Raw genomic sequence first — 18,031 nt, forward strand, 5'->3', positions numbered from 1 at the left:
CAACGATATTTATTATTTCCGTTCGCATATTTTTGTTTGATATTTTGCTGCTTATTATTATGTGGTGTCATTAATTAATAACATTTAAAAGATTAAATGGCAGCAACAAAACGTAATCATGTAGTCTAATGAAGGTTGCCGTGTATTCTGTCAGCTATAAAGGGGCCCACTGATTACCAGTCCGCCGGACGATATCGGCCTGTCAGTTGTTCGGAACTGTCATAATTTTTGTTCTAACTGACAGGCTGATATCGTCCGGCGGACTGGTAATCAGTGGGCCCCTTAACTGCTATCAATTATTATGATAGGTACCTTAATATTAAAATATAGCTATAAATGTAATTTAAGGTGTAACATTTCTAATTTTTACGCATAAGTTACCAGATCTCATGATTCTAATAAGTTATCGATTAAAATATGTATGTATGTACGTATAAACTCTTTATTGAACTTACAAAACACAAATATGGCACAGGATAGGCAGTACAAAGGCAATGGAAATATTCCTTTCACACATCGCTTGAGCACTATTGAGACGAACATCAAATAAATATCATATTCGTAAAATCTGATTCTCCTGCAAGACGCTAGACGATACGTATGTATTCTATAAAGGGGCCCACTGATTATCAGTCCGCCGGACGATATCAGCCTGTCAGTTAGAACAATAATTTAACAGTGCCGAACAACCGACAGGCCGATATCGTCCAGCGGACTGGTAATCAGTGGGCCCCTAAGAACAAGAAACTTGGTCATGAAATAACTTTATTTATTACAGAACTTTGGGCCGTAAAGTGTTGGGTAAAATTCTACTTCTAATCAAGAATTAGAGCGCTTTCACATTGCCCGATCCGAAATCGGATGTCGGATGAAAGTAGAATGTGAGACATATGTGTCTTTCTGTATTTATTTATTCGTTTAATAAATAGTTATTATAAAAATCGGACAAGTGCGAGCCGGACTCGCCCACCGAGGGTACTTTTTAGTATTTGTTGTTATAGCGGCAACAGAAATACATCATCTGTGAAAATTTTAACTAGCTATCACGGTTCATGAGATACAGCCTGGTGACAGACAGACGGACAGAGAGGAGTCTTAGTAATAGGGTCCCGTTTTTACCCTTTGAGTACGGAACCCTAAAAACGATAAATAACGCAAAAAAAGACGGACTTGATGCCATATGGCACTCTCGTACAGCTGTTTTTCTCATAGGCGCCTTCCGACATCCGATATCGGAAAGGCGCTTCTGATAATTCAGCCATGTCAGAGACGCCCGTCAGCTGTCGGACCGATAATATTTGTTTGTGTGCGTATGTGTAGGCATATTTAATGTTTATTGTAGTGTGCGTGACCGCTAAAGACGCCGTCCGGGCGCGCCCCCGCGGCCAGACTACGCGGATGTAGGATCCTACATCCGTTATTGGAGCGGACAATGTGTAAACGCTCTTACACAGTCTTATTCTAGAAAACCTTAATTGCTTTTAAAGTATTTCATCCCTTTTAGGATTATATCTGCTTACACCACTACGCTGTATTCTTGATTCTATCTACATATCTATCTGTATTATACTTTAAATATTACACTTAATTTTGTAAATGAAATGGGTAATTATACTAATTATTAATTGGTGATGACACTGAGGTCAACGTTCATCATTTAATTGTACTGGTATTGGTTCGTATCCTACATGTTAAATTTATAGAAAATAGCTTTTGCCCGCGACTTCGTCTGTGGTAATTAGTAATTTGGGTAGCTTACTTTTATCCAATATGCTTTTTAGGGTTCCGTACCCAAAGGGCAAAAACGGGACCCTATTACTAAGACTCCGCTGTCCGTTTGTCTGTCTGTCACCAGGCTGTATCTCATGAACCGTGATAGTATTTCTGTTGCCGCTATAACAACAAATACTAAAAAGTACGGAACCCTCGGTGCACTTGGCCGGTTTTTTATTGATTCCCCATACAATCTTCCTTATTTGAGGGACAATACACCTGTTCTGTAATGGCAATGATTCGATTTGAGCATATACCTATGCCTACATCAATTATCAGGCGATACATCAATTATCTTACTTCCACCCCGCTTTTCGCCCTCTTAAGGGATGATTTTCAGTATAAAAACTATCCTTTATCCTTCCCCGGGTCTCAAACTATCTCTATACCAGACTTCAACTAAATCGGTTCAGCGGTTTAAGCGTGAAGAGGAAACAGACAGACAGACACACTTTCGCATTTATAATATTAGTATGGATGGTATGGATATGGAAACTTGCGAATGATATGCGGCATCTATTAAGAATTAAGTTTAATTGGAATCAAGGTTAATGTTTTTTTCTTATTTCAGGTAAAAATTGGCGGCATAATCAGATTTACGAAGCTAAGTTTCTGTACAGTCAGCAAGAGTATCTAATAACAAGAGGGGAGAGGGTCAAATTTCACTTTCCCATACAAACGGAGTTTCGTTCTCATTTTAAAACTACGTGTTAGATTGTAATGAAACTTTGCACATACAATGACATGAGGTATATCTAATCTGTAATTAGTTTATATGTGGTATTTTCTATAAAAAGGGACCTTATTGTCGATGGCGCTTACGCCATTATAAACGATGCTCCGATATAAATACAATGCCGCGCGACGCTGTGCGGCGTAAGCGCCATCGACAATAAGGTCCCTTTTCATAGAAAATGCCCCAAATAGTGAGACATCTCTCTTATTCTATGTTTTGATACGATAAGGTCACACACATAACCAAATGTGTCGAGGTCTACTCAAAGGTCCCACTTTGTCGCTTACCATAAGGACGAGATTTGCTTGTATATATAAAACAAACGAAATAGAGCATAAACAAGTTTTGTATGAAAAACTTAAATTCGCTGTATTTTTTTAACTATTGTATCTGAACCTACATAAACTAATTACTGACTTAGATATACCTTATCCTATTGTAAGTACAAAGTTTCAGAGCAAACTAGGCGTAACTACGTTTGTATGGAGAATCGGTGGACTTTATGCCTATGGTAATAAGTTTTACGAACTGTTAGTTAACAGTGTGGGCGATGGTAGGTACTGTAAATTCACACACGCCCCGACTTTAAATATAAAATGCAGTTCAAAGGTGCGTTGGGGCGACATGCATCTTATTTCTAGCTGTCACCTTTGAAATACATTTTCTGAATTTCTAAAGATACATCTTTGAATACAATGTTCACCCATACGGGTGAAATATAGGTATACCACATCTTTGCATTTTGTAATATTTCTTTTAGTTACATATTTTATTACGCTACTCTTTAGATGCGAGCTTTATTTGCTTTTTAGGGTTCCGCACCCAAAGGGTAAAAACGAGACCCTATTACTAAGACTCCGCATTCCGTCTGTCCATCTGTCCGTCTGTCTGACACCAGGCTGTATCTCATGAACCGTTGATAGCTAGATAGTTGAAATTATCACAGATGATCAATTTCTGTTGCCGCTATAACAACAAATACTAAAAAGTACGGAACCCTCGGCGCGCGAGTCCGACTCGCACTTGGCCAGGTTTTTCATATGACTGATTTCTTGATGTTTATGTGGAATATTGCATCACAATAACTTTAAAATAATATGACAGAAACAGGCCAGGAATTAGGATCAACAATTAACGTTAATATTAGTCAATCGAGCGAACAATAATCCAATGAGAATATATTATTCCAATAACATACAATATATCAAAGGCAAGAGGCATTCGCAGACACATTTACAACCAATAAGGTCTATAAGAAAATTGCCTGGAATTTCCTTTATTACGCCCCTAAACTATTGCTTTCCTAACATCGATACACTTACCACAAAACCACCAATTCACTATACTATCCATAAACGCTCAATCCATTGCTAATTCTCATCTGAAATAAAATTCCCCCATCCTACAAAACAAGCAATGTATATTAAAGATATTGGAAAGCTCAACCAATCGTCATTTGTTTGGGAGATATAGAGATAGGATTGATTCATGATCACAATTACCTTGCGATCTTGTTGCGACACTACCAACCGACCATTTTTTAAAGATCCTCCTCACCCCTTTCACCTCAAACAGAGAAGGAACTTCAAGAGGAAATTTAAGGTGTATATCGAGTTCACTTTATATTAGCCTTGTAAGACATGTGCCCAAGATCGGTTCGGTTAAGGATTTCTTAGGATTCAGTGATTGATGGAGTTTTATACAAACTATAAATAAATCAAGTGCTAAGGTTGATTCATTGAATGCCTCTGAATGGGAGATAAACTGTTGTGGAGTGGATTTTGGAGTTCGATTTTTTTACGTTGTAAGGAGCATTGCATAAGATAAAATAATACCTAATTGTGGAGTTACGAATGTTTTAAGATATTGCAAGGAATAGAGAAAGACACAGCAAACAGAAAAGGCTCGGTTGTAGTGGTAGATAATCTCTCTATTGTACATTGGTAAAATACAATTTACAGAAAGTTCAACGGTGAACTTATCCCTCCCTATCCCTATAAGGTGTTAAGATAATATTTATAAACAAGAATTGTAAATCTAAAATTCCTATAGGTGACCCCAAGAGCCCGGGGCCCAGAATCACCGCAAATATGCACCCCTACTCGGGTCGGATGCTTCCGGATCCGGTATTGCGGAAAAAATGGCGGCGTTTGAAACAACAAGTGCGAGTCGGACTCGCGCACGAAGGGTTCCGTACCATTACGCAAAAAACGCGAAAAAAATCACGTTTATTATATGGTAGCCCCACTTAAATATTTATTTTATTCTGTTTTTAGTATTTGTTGTTATAGCGGCAATAGAAATACATCATGTGTGAAAATTTCAACTGTCTAGCTATCACTGTTCATGAGATACAGCCTGGTGACAGACGGGTCTTAGTAATAGGGTCCCGTTTTTACCTTTTGCGTACGGAACCCTAATAGAATAGATATCGTACGTTCTTTGATTTCTGACGTGATTGGAGAGATCGCGGCTTAATTTTCTGCCGAGAAGAGAAGTAACTTTGGCGTTATTTTCTTCGTGAGGATAGATAGTTCTTGAGGATGTTCAGTGATATTCAGAATTAGTTTGAGTATACTGAGAGCGGTAAGGATTTTTCGTAAAAAAGAAATTACTTAGGAGCGTAATCTAAATATATTCGGGGGTCCGTTAGAAATTTCGCCAACGACGGAGCTATAAAAAAACTACTGCAAACTGCAAGTGGAGCCTGAAACCCGAAGAGAGATAGATACTAAATAATTTTTTAGGGTTCCGTACCCAAAGGGTAAAAACTGGACCCCATTCATAAGACTCCGCTATCTGTCTATCTGTCCGTCTGTCACCAGGCTGTATCTTACGAACCGTGATAGCTAGACTGTTAAAATTTTCATAGATTATGTATTCCTGTTGCCGCTATAACAAAAAATACTAAAAACAATAAAATAAATAAAGTGGGGCTCCCATACAACAAACGTGATTTTTTTGCCGTTTTTTTGCGTAATAAGTCATTACTTATTACTACTAAATGGTACGGTACCCTTCGTGCGCGAGCCCGACTCGCACTTGGCCGGTTTTATTTATATTGATTATATTGACTAAGTTATAGATTTAAATATTGGATACGTAACAAAATATACCAACACCAACCAAAGTAGTCCCTTGGCTTGGTAAGTAAGTCGGAGATATTATAAGAGATGCAAAAGTAGTAAGGTAAAGGAGACCGTCCATTTTGTTAAGTAATTCGGCCCAGAACGGGAGCGTATACAATTGAAACGGATTAAAATGGGCTGCCCGGTAAAAATCTAGTCCCGCTGCACCCTCGGTTTGACCCGCATTGGACAAAGCGACGATAAATCAGCGCCGCGTGTGAACGATCACCGTTGATCAATGATCTGTCAGTTCTACTGTTACCCCATTTTTGTGGCCTGCGTTTGACAGGGACCATTTTAACGCTATTTTAAAAGTAAAACTAGGTATGTACAGCACTGAAAATCTGGGTTAGCAAAAGTATCTTCCGTAGGGAACCATAGCTTCGCTGTTTGTGCCCTGTGTCCATCTTCGCCCAAGTAAAATATTAAAATAATTATTTTACCAAGAAGATTTATATACACTCGGCTACGGAAAGTGTAAGGAAACGCTCCGAAAAGCCCTTCAAAATATGGCGTCGTACGCACACAGACAGTAGACACAGAGAATCTATTACTATCAGTTGTGACATGATTATAAGAGATATGACTAGATTTAGAATAGGATAAATATGATAAGTATTCCATTATTATAGTATGATGATGTATGTATTAAGTAATTAAGTTGCTAAATTATAGTATTATTGCCGTGTATTTTGTAAGTGAATCTAAATCTAAATCATGTAAAACATCACTACTTTGTTTTGTATGAATGTAAGCATGCCACGTGTTTTTAGGGTTCCGTACCCAAAACCCAAAAAAACGGGACCCTATTACTAAGACTCCGCTGTCCGTCTGTCCGTCTGTCTGTCCGTTTGTCCGTCTGTCTGTCCGTCTGTCCGTCTGTCACCAGGCTGTATCTCATGAACCGTGATAGCTAGACAGTTGAGATTTTTACAGATGGTCTATTTCTGTTGCCGCTATAACAACAAATACTTAAAACAGAATAAAATGAATATTTAAAGGGGGCTCCCATACAACAAACGTGATTTTTTTGCCGTTTTTTGCGTAATGGTACGGAACCCTTCGTGCGCGAGTCCGACTCGCACTTGGCCGGTTTTTTGAATAAATTATGTTTATGTTATGTTTATTGAGTTTACAATAATAAGAGCTGTTAGCTATGTCACTACTATTGTATGGCGGCGGCTAGGTTCGAGTGACTTACCTCATCATTACTACCAGGGGTCGGAAACCGGTATTTGCTCCATACAAAAATACCGGTATTATTACGTTCTTTTTCGTTCTTTTGTTTTTAATTTCATTTTTAATGGGACGTTTTAATAATGCAAAATTGTTTCCTAAATACATGATTCAGTCCTACGTAATGAGCATAAAAAATTTCAAAATATTGGGCTATTTCGGGGTTTTTTAAAAATACCGGTTCCGAGCCCTGATTACTACTATTACTAGTTATTTTTGCAATAAATAAAACACAGCAAACTATGCAACATGTTATTGGTTCACATAATGCGAAATACGTCCCCAACTGGGAATCGAACCGCATCCGATTGAGAGATAGAAAAGATAATCCAGCAATACATAACGGGATTACGGATACTTTTACTGCGTATAATATTTGCTGCCCAATCGCTATTCAATTAAAATCATTGCAGTTCAGTGCAGTGGCGGATAAATACGTATACACTTGGTTATTTTTTTGCTTTATTAATAACCAGCGAGTGTGCGACTTTCAATCCGGAGGTCGCGGGTTCAAACCCCGGCTCGTACCAATGAGTTTTTCGGAACTTATGTACGAAATATCATTTGATATTTACCAGTCGCTTTTCGGTGAAGGAAAACATCGTGAGGAAACCGGACTGATCCTAACAAGGCCTAGTTCACCCTCTGGGTTGGAAGGTCAGATGGCAGTCGCTTTCGTAAAAACTAGTGCCTACGTCAATTCTTAGGATTAGTTGTCAAGCGGACCCCAGGCTCCCAGGAGCCGTGGCAAAATGCCGGGATAACGCGAGGAAGAAGAAGAATAACCAGCGAACAGGGAAGAAAATAAGTGGTATTAGAGTAATTATAACAAACAGGTTTGTTAAACAGACATGTATTTCGATGTAATGATACAATTCATATAATATTAGCACGAAAACTTGGACATGAAATAATAACAAAATTATGTTTCACTCCCCGGAAAAATGATGAAACTGTTATTTTGTCTGTAATCCATACTGATTTATAGTTGGTCAAGCAAATCTTGTCAGTAGAAAAAGACGCGAAATTGAAATTTACTATGGGACGATATCCCTTCGCGCCTACATTTTTTTTTAATTTGCCGCCTTTTTCTACTGACAAGATTTGCTTGACCAACTATAAATCAGTATGGATTACAGACAAAATAAAAGTTTCACTGTAATATAATCGGTACGGCGTTGCATTTGTCTACGTAACAGCATGATAAAGACAATGTCCGTCTCTTTCAATCGCGTGGTATTAAATATATAATAAAAAAGTTTTTTGTGTTTTTCAATCTGAGCGGCAGTTCAGAATCTTTTACAACACTATCTAAGATCTCGTCCATCTTCGTATCTACGTTACGTCCATTGCATCTCTCTCTACATCTGCTATATTTTGATCATATCTAACGTAGGCCCGGGGACACTTTCGATTATTAAATTGATGTTTACTCGTACTTCGTGAGCATTCAGTTTTATTAAGGCGGTTCCCTGACCCAGAAGGCGAAAAATCTCCTTATATGATCATGTTTTTCTAAGAGGCGTTCATATTCATAGACGTGAAAAAAATATATGTAGTTCTTGATTATATTATCTTTAATAACATAGCTTCCGATACACGAATTATGACACTTCGCTCGATACAATTAATTCCCAAAGTAACCTCTAACTCGGACTTTTAATCAAACTTTACTCGGTTATTTATTATGTGATACTATAAACAAAAAAAGAAGAAAAAACAATCTTAACTTAAATAGTAATTTCATAGCTTTCAAATTTCGATATTGTGAGGTAACGTTTTTAATATAAATAAAAATCGACAAAATTCGATCAAAACTGACACTTGGCGCGCATGATCTTTCCCGTTCTTTCTTGTGAAATGTGACAGTGACAGCGGCAAACCGATGGAGCGGCCTTAACTCCAAGAGATGTTTAGCCGGAGTCATGTCTTCAATACAGACAGGTAGACGGAGCAACTGATGACCTTTTAACTTAAGTGAGTTTTCAATTACGCTAAATTCGTCAGTTTCAGAAGTGTAGGTGTCTATTAGAGACATACGTTCACATTTTGACATGTCTTCTTCAAAAGGTACTTTATTCCGTTCAAGCCACTCTATCATGTCTTCTTTTACACTGTATAACGTAGGTTTCTTGATAACGTCATCATGGTGATCGTATTTTTGTATTACAACAACACTTTTCTCGGGCAACAGTGGTAGTAAATCATCTATTATCCAACTGGCAAAGTTAGATGAGGTGAAATCATCAAGAGTCTTCATAGCATAGACTCCAATTTTCGAGACGGCGTATATGTGTTTTAATAAAACGCTTTTTGATAAGTCTATATGCGCAAAAACAGTACAACGCTCTTCGTATACAATATAACAACGCCTTCAGGATGCTGATGGGACTACCTCGTTTTTGTAGTGCGTCGGGGATGTTCGCGGAGGCCAGGGTAGACTGTTTTTACGCTACAATGAGGAAACGCTGCACATCCCTGGTGCGCAGAGTGCGGGCTAGTTCCAGCGGCATCTTGAGGGCGTTTGCGGAGAGGTTTGATTGCCAGTACTTGAATCACTGTCAGATGATTCACGTGCTGGTGTCCAAGCCTTCCTAAGGCTCGACCGGGCGTTATTGTTTAGGTTAGATTTTAAGTAATATTTATGATTTTATTAATTAATTTAATTTTAATGTTAATTTTAACTTTGCTATAATTTTATAATTTTATTATTTAATGTAATGTCCCAATGTAATGTGATATGATCCTAAGTTGGTCGAAATAAATGATTTTTTTTTTATTTTTTTTATTTTTTTTATATTTGCTTTTGAGGCTGTTTTCAGCAGACTGTTGTATTTTTTAAATTGATAGAGATTACAACTGGTGGTCAATACTATTTCATCGACGTAGAAAATCTCTCTGTTCTCTTCACGATATCGCATTATGTCCTTTAGGTAATCGTATCTTTTAAATGTGACCATAGGTCTTTCCATGACAATGTATCTTTTGGCTATCCTTAACCAAACATATTCAAACTTGGCCAAGTATTTGCGAAACGTACGAATATCAACGTATTTAGGAATCGTTCCATACAGAGCAGGGAATAGATTCTGCGTTGTAGGTGTTGTTCCTGGACTCGGAGTACTGAAACGGGCTGAGTTCAAATAGAAAGCAACCAATTGCTCATGTATTACAGATCTTTCAATATCCTTCACTTCCGTGATTTGTGTATCCAGGCATTTAAGGACAAGGATAATTCTCTTATCGAGGCCGGTGTAGAAATATGTGCGTTCAACGTCCGAAACGTTCGGCATTCGCCTCGCAACTGAGCTCGGAGACAGCGCCGCGTTGTCATGAATTGAATATTGTTATTCCATACGTAAGAGAAGCAAAGAATGATAATAATAACCGCATGCGTTCGAGTTGGCAACGTAGCACGCAGCTAGTGTGGTATTGCAAACGCGACGAATTATAGTGCACTAGCTTTTGCCCGCGACTTCGTCTGCGTGGAATTAGTAATTTGGGTACCTTAATTCTGAAACAAATCTGCTTTTTAATCCATCCTTTTTTCACCCCCAAATTGGTCCACACTATACATTTCCACCCCATTTTTTATTTACAGCCTTAAGGGATGATTTCGGGGATAAAAGTTTTTCTATACCCTTTGCCACAGCTCAAAGTATCCCCATACCAAGTTTCATCTAAATCGGTTTAGCGATTGAGTTGAGTTCTGGGATAAAAAGTATCCTATGTCCTTCCCCGGGACTGAAACTATCTGTATACCAAATTTCAACTAAATCGGTTCAGCGGTTTAAGCGTGAAGAGGTAACACACAGACAGACAGACAGACAGACAGACTTTCGCATTTATAATATTAGTATGGATCTTTTAATTGGTACTGCTATTAGGAACCTCAATAAATATGAGCAAACATTTCATAATACTTAGGCATTTATAATACTTATATAAGCGCCACTTGTACCATTCCACTAACCCGGGGTTAACCGGTTTAACCTGGAGTTACCATGGTTACCAGTACAATTTGAAAACCAAAAACCAAATTGCTAATGAAAAAACAATTCTATAATTATACTGTACATGATAGTAAATTTTATGTAATTAAGTTTTTTTTATACACTTCTTCGCGAAAAACATGTTAAAATAAAATATAAAACTTAGTATGTTCAGTAATTATCACAAGAAACTCACAACGGTCTTAAGCGTCATAGACCTTACAAATTTATGGCTTTTATGCAAATTTTCGCCAATGTTAACATTTTCCAAAAACAAAACGACAAACATTTTATTTAACTATCGAATCTGCTCACAAAATTTCACGAGAATCTGTTAAGAAATACAATATATCTGCAGAGGAGAACATGGAGACATGAGACATACGAAAGTATTTTTGCCAAAGCTGAAACGGAGATCTTCGCTAATGCTCGGTCAATAAAACAAGATGTACATCTTATTTATATCCATTATTAATGGGCACCTTAACATTTACGTTAGCCCATCGTTCTGATACAAATGTACATTATAAACAGGTATATAAACATGTATACATCGACACCGAACATAAGATTTGTAATTGTAATATCGCCAGTGTAATGTTACATTTTTAACAAAAATAAATTACCCCAGTTAAGTGATATTAACTAAGTATGCCTCAGTACAAATATATAAAATCATTCGGTATGCCGTATGCCTTAGCCATCGACCGAAATCATCATTTAATTACAAATAACTAATATATGGATAAACACATTATTGAATTATTATACAAGAACCGTGTCATTAACACTACGCAGCTACTGACTACGACTTATATTACCAATAAAATTGTAATTAAAAAATACAGTATTTATTTAATGTAACAATGCTACTTTTTATTTACTTGTCTTGTGCAATAGTGTTTTTTCAATAAAAAAAAATCCCACATCAAAATCATGAGTCACAGTCAAATCGGCGCACCGTAATTCGTCGAGCACCCATCAGACCGGCCGGCGGGGGGAGGTTAGCAGCCTGGACGGAACGTCGCGTCGCGTCGGATGAGTCGGATCGGCCATTTTGAATTGGTCGCGCGTTGCGTACGGGCGTAGCCGGCGTAGTACCGTTGAGGTTATCGGCGGACGGCGGCTATAGGTGAGTAGTGTGTGATTTTTTTAGTTTAGTTGTTTTGATACTACTGTTGTTTTAAATTGTGTTTATCTTAAGAGGATAGTGGACAAACGCTTCTCCATACAAACGTAGTCCCCATTTTGCTTGCTGCTGGAAATTATTTTTACCCAATTTTTTGTAGGTATATTATTATATTAACCATAGCTATGCCCCTTTGTTTGAACTACATATTACAACACTTAAAAGCTAATAATAATTTTAAATAATCAAACGAAGGGCCACTGTTGTGGTTAATTGTGGTATTTTCTATAAAAAGGGACCTTATTGTCGATGGCGCTTACGCCATTAATAACGATGCTCCGATATAAATACAATGCCGCGCGACGCTGTGCGATGTAAGCGCCATCGACAATAAGGTCCCTTTTCATAGAAAATGCCCCAATTTTTCAAATTGCGGAAGAATATAAATAGAGAGGAAAATGGGGACCACGTGTGTGAAGAAGCGGTGTTTGAATTATTTTTATTTAATTTAGAATGTACTTAATTAAAGACGTCGTCAAAAGGACTTGTATATAAATAATGTAAACAAACCATTCATTTACCTTCATTACTTCGTAATCTCTACCGCCGCGCGAAATCGCCTTCCCTCTGTCAACTTCCTCAACATTGCCATTGTGGGTTATAGCTATTTACGATACAAGTGCGAATTACCTATTCGCAGGTGTACCGTACAACGTTTTTCAGTACATATGGCCCTTCAAATTTTTGACTTAGTTACGTAATGTGCTTATTATAGCACAGGGTGTCGTCTTGAAGCACCAGATGTACTGTAAAATATGTGCCATTCTCAATCAAAAGGGTACTTATTGTCGGTTGTCAATAAGGCGCTATTTCCATATAGCTTAAATTTGAAATCAACCTTATCGACAAGCGACAATGTGGTACCTTTTGGTTGAAAACGTCACATATATTTATAGTTAGGGTAAAACGCATTACCTGCAAGGTAAACGTCCAGTGTTAGCCCAATTATAATAGTTTATATCCCATTTTTGTCTTGCGTTGCTTGCAAATAAGATAGTTGGCAACTATTGGGAATGATTCCAGTAATGTTACATTTACGCTACATGTATTTAGAAGGAATTCGTAATACAGATCAGTCGTGATTATTTATTAGTTTTTTTGTTGCATTTTATTTTAACACATCTTGTGGCACATTGTGACAACTCTTGCTTTTAAAAATGACATTGAGTTTTTCATTATTTGTAATTAATTTGTAATTGTACTTTTCAGTTGATAAAAATGGCAATAGAAATGAAGTTGGAAGTTTTCGAAAAGCATTTATCTGATTTTAAAAAAGAGGATATACAGAAAAAAATGAACATAGCCAGTAACGTATGCAAACAATGTGAACTACCTAATAGACAATTTGGGAAAGATAGCACTCCTCCATTAATTAAGTGCCAAATGCTTACTGGAGTATCCAAAGAAACTTTAATGGCTGTAAATTCTCTCGACAATAAGTCAATACATTTCGAAGATTGGTTAAGAGAACAGAAACTAATGATATACAATTTTGAGTATAACGGCATACGGAAACTACTATTAAAAAACTACACGCAACTCCTAGAAATACCAACAGGAATAAAAGATAGCCAAGACTACGAAGGTTATAAGAAGTCTTTCACTTTTATACAGCTACCAGGAACAAAGACTTCCATTATAGTGGAAAAACCAGAAACAGTCATGGAGAGACAGAGGTTTTTATACACAAAGATGATGTATAGGGAACAAAAGAAAAACATAGTGTACATAGGCAAGATAAACCTGATCCTAAACCAGGGTAAATTTAGTTACAGAGAAGACACCGTTGAAGCAAGAACTCGGTATATTATAGCAGCGTCGGAAACATTAGGTCTCTTGGGCTATATTTACTGTTGCGGTAATAGCGAAGACTGCTATATGAAGAATTGGATAGAAGAGAAACTTTTACCCCAATTGTCAAAAGAAAGCGTAATAATTTTCCAAGAAAACGTTTTAAGTAACGACAAAAATAAAGTTGTTAGTGACCTGTCGAAGGAGGACATTATATACTGGTTGAACGCTAACGAAGTCCCTCATGATCCTAAAATGCACCGAGCAGAATTGTATAATCTTGTAAAGACAATTCAAAAAAGTCGTGTCGAGAAACTGTCGCCAGAAGAACTTAGTTTTAGAGCAAAGGGTCATATCACAATAAGGAAAAAGAGGTGCAATTTAAACAACAACTTTTTTAATCCTTTTTGGGGCTTTCTTGTCCATGAGATGAACAAGGCTATGAAAATACCATTAATAAAAACCACAATAAACCAACAGCATCACGCTATCAATAACACAGCAAATATAATCGTCCAAAATTGTCCGCTTAAATATTGGAACAATTTAGGTAACATATTGCTAAACGAAGAAAGAGATATCTATAAAGAAGACTTGCAAATAGAGTATGTGATAGATAAACTGATGACAATGGTAAAAAATGAAGGATTGCCGAAAGAATGGGAGACAAATTCAAAGCTAGATGAATACAGTAAAGCAGCTGCGGAGCAGAAATATATACGTCTTTCTGATAATTTATTACAATTGTTTGCGAATATGCAAAAATCTCAATATTACAAAACAACAACAACGTGAAATGGGGGTATTTTGATCAATTTTCAAATTAATATGTATTTATCTCCCCGAATATGGAATCTAAAAAAAAAAAATTAAAAAAATGACATATCGTTTGTTGCTCCTATATCGATTTCACTAAAAATATTTTTATTATTATTAATGTATCTTGAAAAAAAAATCTAGTGGTGATCAACTTCCAACTTAATTTGGGGGTTACAAGTGTTACAACCCCCCATTTTTTCGACGGAATTCGATAGTAACCCCTATAGGGAAGTACAGGATTCAAAGTAACCCCATTCCACGATATTTTTAAACAATAAGTCTTTTTTTTTGTCACACACATACTCTACCCCAGTTAGGTCGACCGGGATAAGTGCAGCTAGTGGGATTTTATTTATTATTGAGTCTATTTGAGTTCACAATGTGTATTAAAAGAGCTTCCTGCATCAAGTGATGAAGGCCAGGCCCTGGCACTTATCCCGGTCGACCTAATGGCCGCCAGGCCAATCGTATTCGAGAAATAAGTAACAGACACAATTAGCCTATAGTTGCATTTACTACAATTGGCCTTATCATACGTATATTTTTTTTAACAAATAAAGGCCACCCGTTGACCACGAACGCTGTAAAGGGTTTCGAAACGTCGGGATGAATTATAAATTCAATATACGCGATATAATCCGTTTTCATAGTTTTATTTCATAAATAAAGGCCAATTAGTAGGCCAAGCACATGATTGGCGCGAGAGTATCTCGCCGCGACATAGACTACCCGTCCTTTTTTAATTCACACGGTTAATAAAAAACGAGTAGTCTATCTCGCGGCGAGATACTGTAGCGCCAATCATGTGCTCGGAAGAAACATACGTTGTTTTTGTATGAAATAAAAAAAGTTTTAGTCTAGAGTCACGCTCTCGTTCTTGATGTCTGGCAAATCATATTACTTTTTGACAACCGGGTTGTCTTACCTAATTAGACCCCGATGAATCCGAATTCGCCGGTTGCCCGATCGAAATCTTGACCGGAAGTGAGATATTCAAGATGGCGTCCAATATTAGCCTACATAGCAACCCTAATGATTTCTTTGTATGAGACCCATATTTATTTATATTAACATATTTTTAGGGTTCCGTACCCCCAGGGTAAAAACGGGACCCTGTTACTAAGACTCCGTGGTCCGTCTGTCTGTCACCAGGAGGCTGTATCTCAATACTAAAAAGTGCGGAACCCTCGGTGCGCGAGTCCGACTCGCACTTGGCCGGTTTATTTTATAATAATTATTTCAAGAAATAACAGTAGTTTTGGATTACCTGAAATGGTTCAAAATATACAGCCCTTAAAAGATATTAAAAAAATGGTCGTCTGCGTCGTTCCTCGATCGAGACCCAAGACCTGAGGGCCTACCGCGAACCACGTTCGACGTGTTGCCTCCCTGTCACACTTAAAATATTATTATACCTATCCTAACTAGGATGCTAAATCATTCAGCTTGTCAGAAACCATCCTTGCTCCTAATTAGGATATCCTTTAGAATAGAATAGAATAGAATTTCATTTAATCAAGTAGGATTTTACAATCTCTTTTGAATCGTCAAAAGTACATTACAACTAAATTAAAAAATAAATAACAGCTTACAAAATACAAAATTCAACAATTAAAATTTCAAATACAATACAAATACATTTCATAATTTATTCATTTACTTATAGAAGGCCATGCATCTTTATCATTAATATACTCTTCGACTGTAATATGCCTTATGCAGTAGACCAGATTTAACATATTTTTTAAGTCCAGGAAATGGTAAATCCAGTGCCTCCCTTGGTAACTTATTGTAGAACTGTATACACTGTCCTAGAAAAGATTTCTTCACTCTCTTCACACGAGATCTAGTTATTGCTATTTTGTGATTTCTTTGCTAAACGCGATAACTCTACTAATTAAGGATTCTAAATAATTTAGAAAGTGTAATAAGCCCTTTACGTACGAATTTACAAGTGCGACAGAGAAGCAACACGTCGAACGTGGTTCGCGGTAGGCCCTCTGACTCGTGAGCGGCCGCTGCGCGGCGCCGGCGGGGGGAGGTCAGCGGCCGGGCGGAACGTCGTCGCGTCGGATCGGCCATTTTGAATTGGCCGCGCGCTGCGTACGGGCGTACTTAGTATCGTTGAATTCGTTGAGATTATCGGCGGTTATTATAGGTGAGTAAAGTGTGTGATTCTTTTTTTTTATTTAGCTGTTTTGATACTTTTGATGTTTTTATTTGTGTTTATCTTAAGAGGATAGTGGACAAACGCTTCTCCATACAAATGTAGTCCCCATTTTGCTCGCTGCTGGATATTAACTTTGTGAAAATTATTTTTACCCAAGTTATATTAACCATAGCTATACCACTTCGTTTGAACTACATACTTAACACAAAATTTTAAAAATCAAACGAAGGGGCACTGCTGTAGTTAATAAGTAATGTTAATTTATCCAGAGAAGAAAATGGGTCACGTGGTCACGTTTGTATGAAGAAGCGGTGTTTGAATAATTTTTAGTTAGTTCAGTTTTTTTTTTTTTAATTAATACAAAAACATATAGGTACATTCCAGCACATTGACTAATTCTTAATAGGTACTTAATCTAAAATTTTTACTCAATTTTATTTATATACAAATACAAATAGTTTATTTTGGTTTAACATTTTGATACACTTTACATAAAAGGCTGGAGTCTCCCATTAAGTAAAACAATACTTGTGACGGGAGAGCCCGCTCTTCCATTAGGAAATAGGGTACTTAACAAGCTGTACTTATTTATATTTTATTAAATTGATTTTTTTACTTCATTTCGAATTTAGGTACTTAATTTATTTATTTGCGTCCGAACGAAGTTTCGGTTTCGGCCGAAGGTTCAGTTTCGGTGCAAAAACTGCCGAACATCTCGGTTGCACCGAAACTGACGACCTTGTAAGTACATACTTTCATTTCGTTCGGACCGCGCTCGGCTAACTTCGGAAGCGCTCGGTACAGCCGGCAATGGCGTCTCGCAAGCCAATTTCGAACTTACACTGATATTTCTAACTGACGTCATTCAGTTATCGTGCATTTCGCTCGTACTTATCTGTACATGTTTTGGCGCGGGTGAGACGCACGACAACTAAATAATATCATAGAGTAACTCATACTAGAGCGGTACTGTCCAGGGACCGGACAACCCTTTCCGCGATAAAACCCTTTCAATGGGCGACACTTAAACACGGCTAACACATTGAAAGACTTTCCCTTTTGAACTGCAAGCCCATTCATACCCTTACCTTTGACTAACCCTTACCGAAAAGCTAACCAAAAATAAGGCTAGCTCTTAATAAGGGTTACCCTTATCTTTAAGCGCTTTTTATAAAGGTTTCCCTTTGCGTGAAAGAG

The 18,031-nt window shown here is 37.3% G+C and overlaps 1 protein-coding gene and 1 long non-coding RNA gene across 2 annotated transcripts in view; one reads left to right on the forward strand and one right to left on the reverse strand.

The window, feature by feature from the left end:
* Positions 1 to 16,065, reverse strand: part of LOC134751459 (uncharacterized) — a 255,547-nt gene extending 239,482 nt beyond the window's left edge. The window contains exon 1 of the long non-coding RNA XR_010128661.1: positions 16,014 to 16,065. This is a non-coding gene — a long non-coding RNA (uncharacterized LOC134751459). The remainder of the gene's footprint in view (positions 1 to 16,013) is intronic.
* Positions 11,930 to 14,902, forward strand: LOC134751372 (uncharacterized). The gene is made up of 2 exons (XM_063686718.1): positions 11,930 to 11,997; positions 13,264 to 14,902. The coding sequence occupies exon 2, from the start codon at positions 13,273 to 13,275 to the stop codon at positions 14,638 to 14,640; it is 1,368 nt and encodes a 455-aa protein (XP_063542788.1). The 5' UTR covers positions 11,930 to 11,997; positions 13,264 to 13,272; the 3' UTR covers positions 14,641 to 14,902.
* Positions 16,066 to 18,031: the final 1,966 nt, after the last annotated feature.

This window comes from Cydia strobilella, chromosome 22 (genome assembly GCF_947568885.1).
Source record: "Cydia strobilella chromosome 22, ilCydStro3.1, whole genome shotgun sequence".
NCBI classification, from domain to species: domain Eukaryota; kingdom Metazoa; phylum Arthropoda; class Insecta; order Lepidoptera; family Tortricidae; genus Cydia; species Cydia strobilella.

What these genes read in the sequence shown, in the direction of transcription:
- LOC134751372 (XM_063686718.1), top strand. Translation starts at nt 13,273, where the DNA reads ATGGCAATAGAAATGAAGTTGGAAGTTTTCGAAAAGCATTTATCTGAT.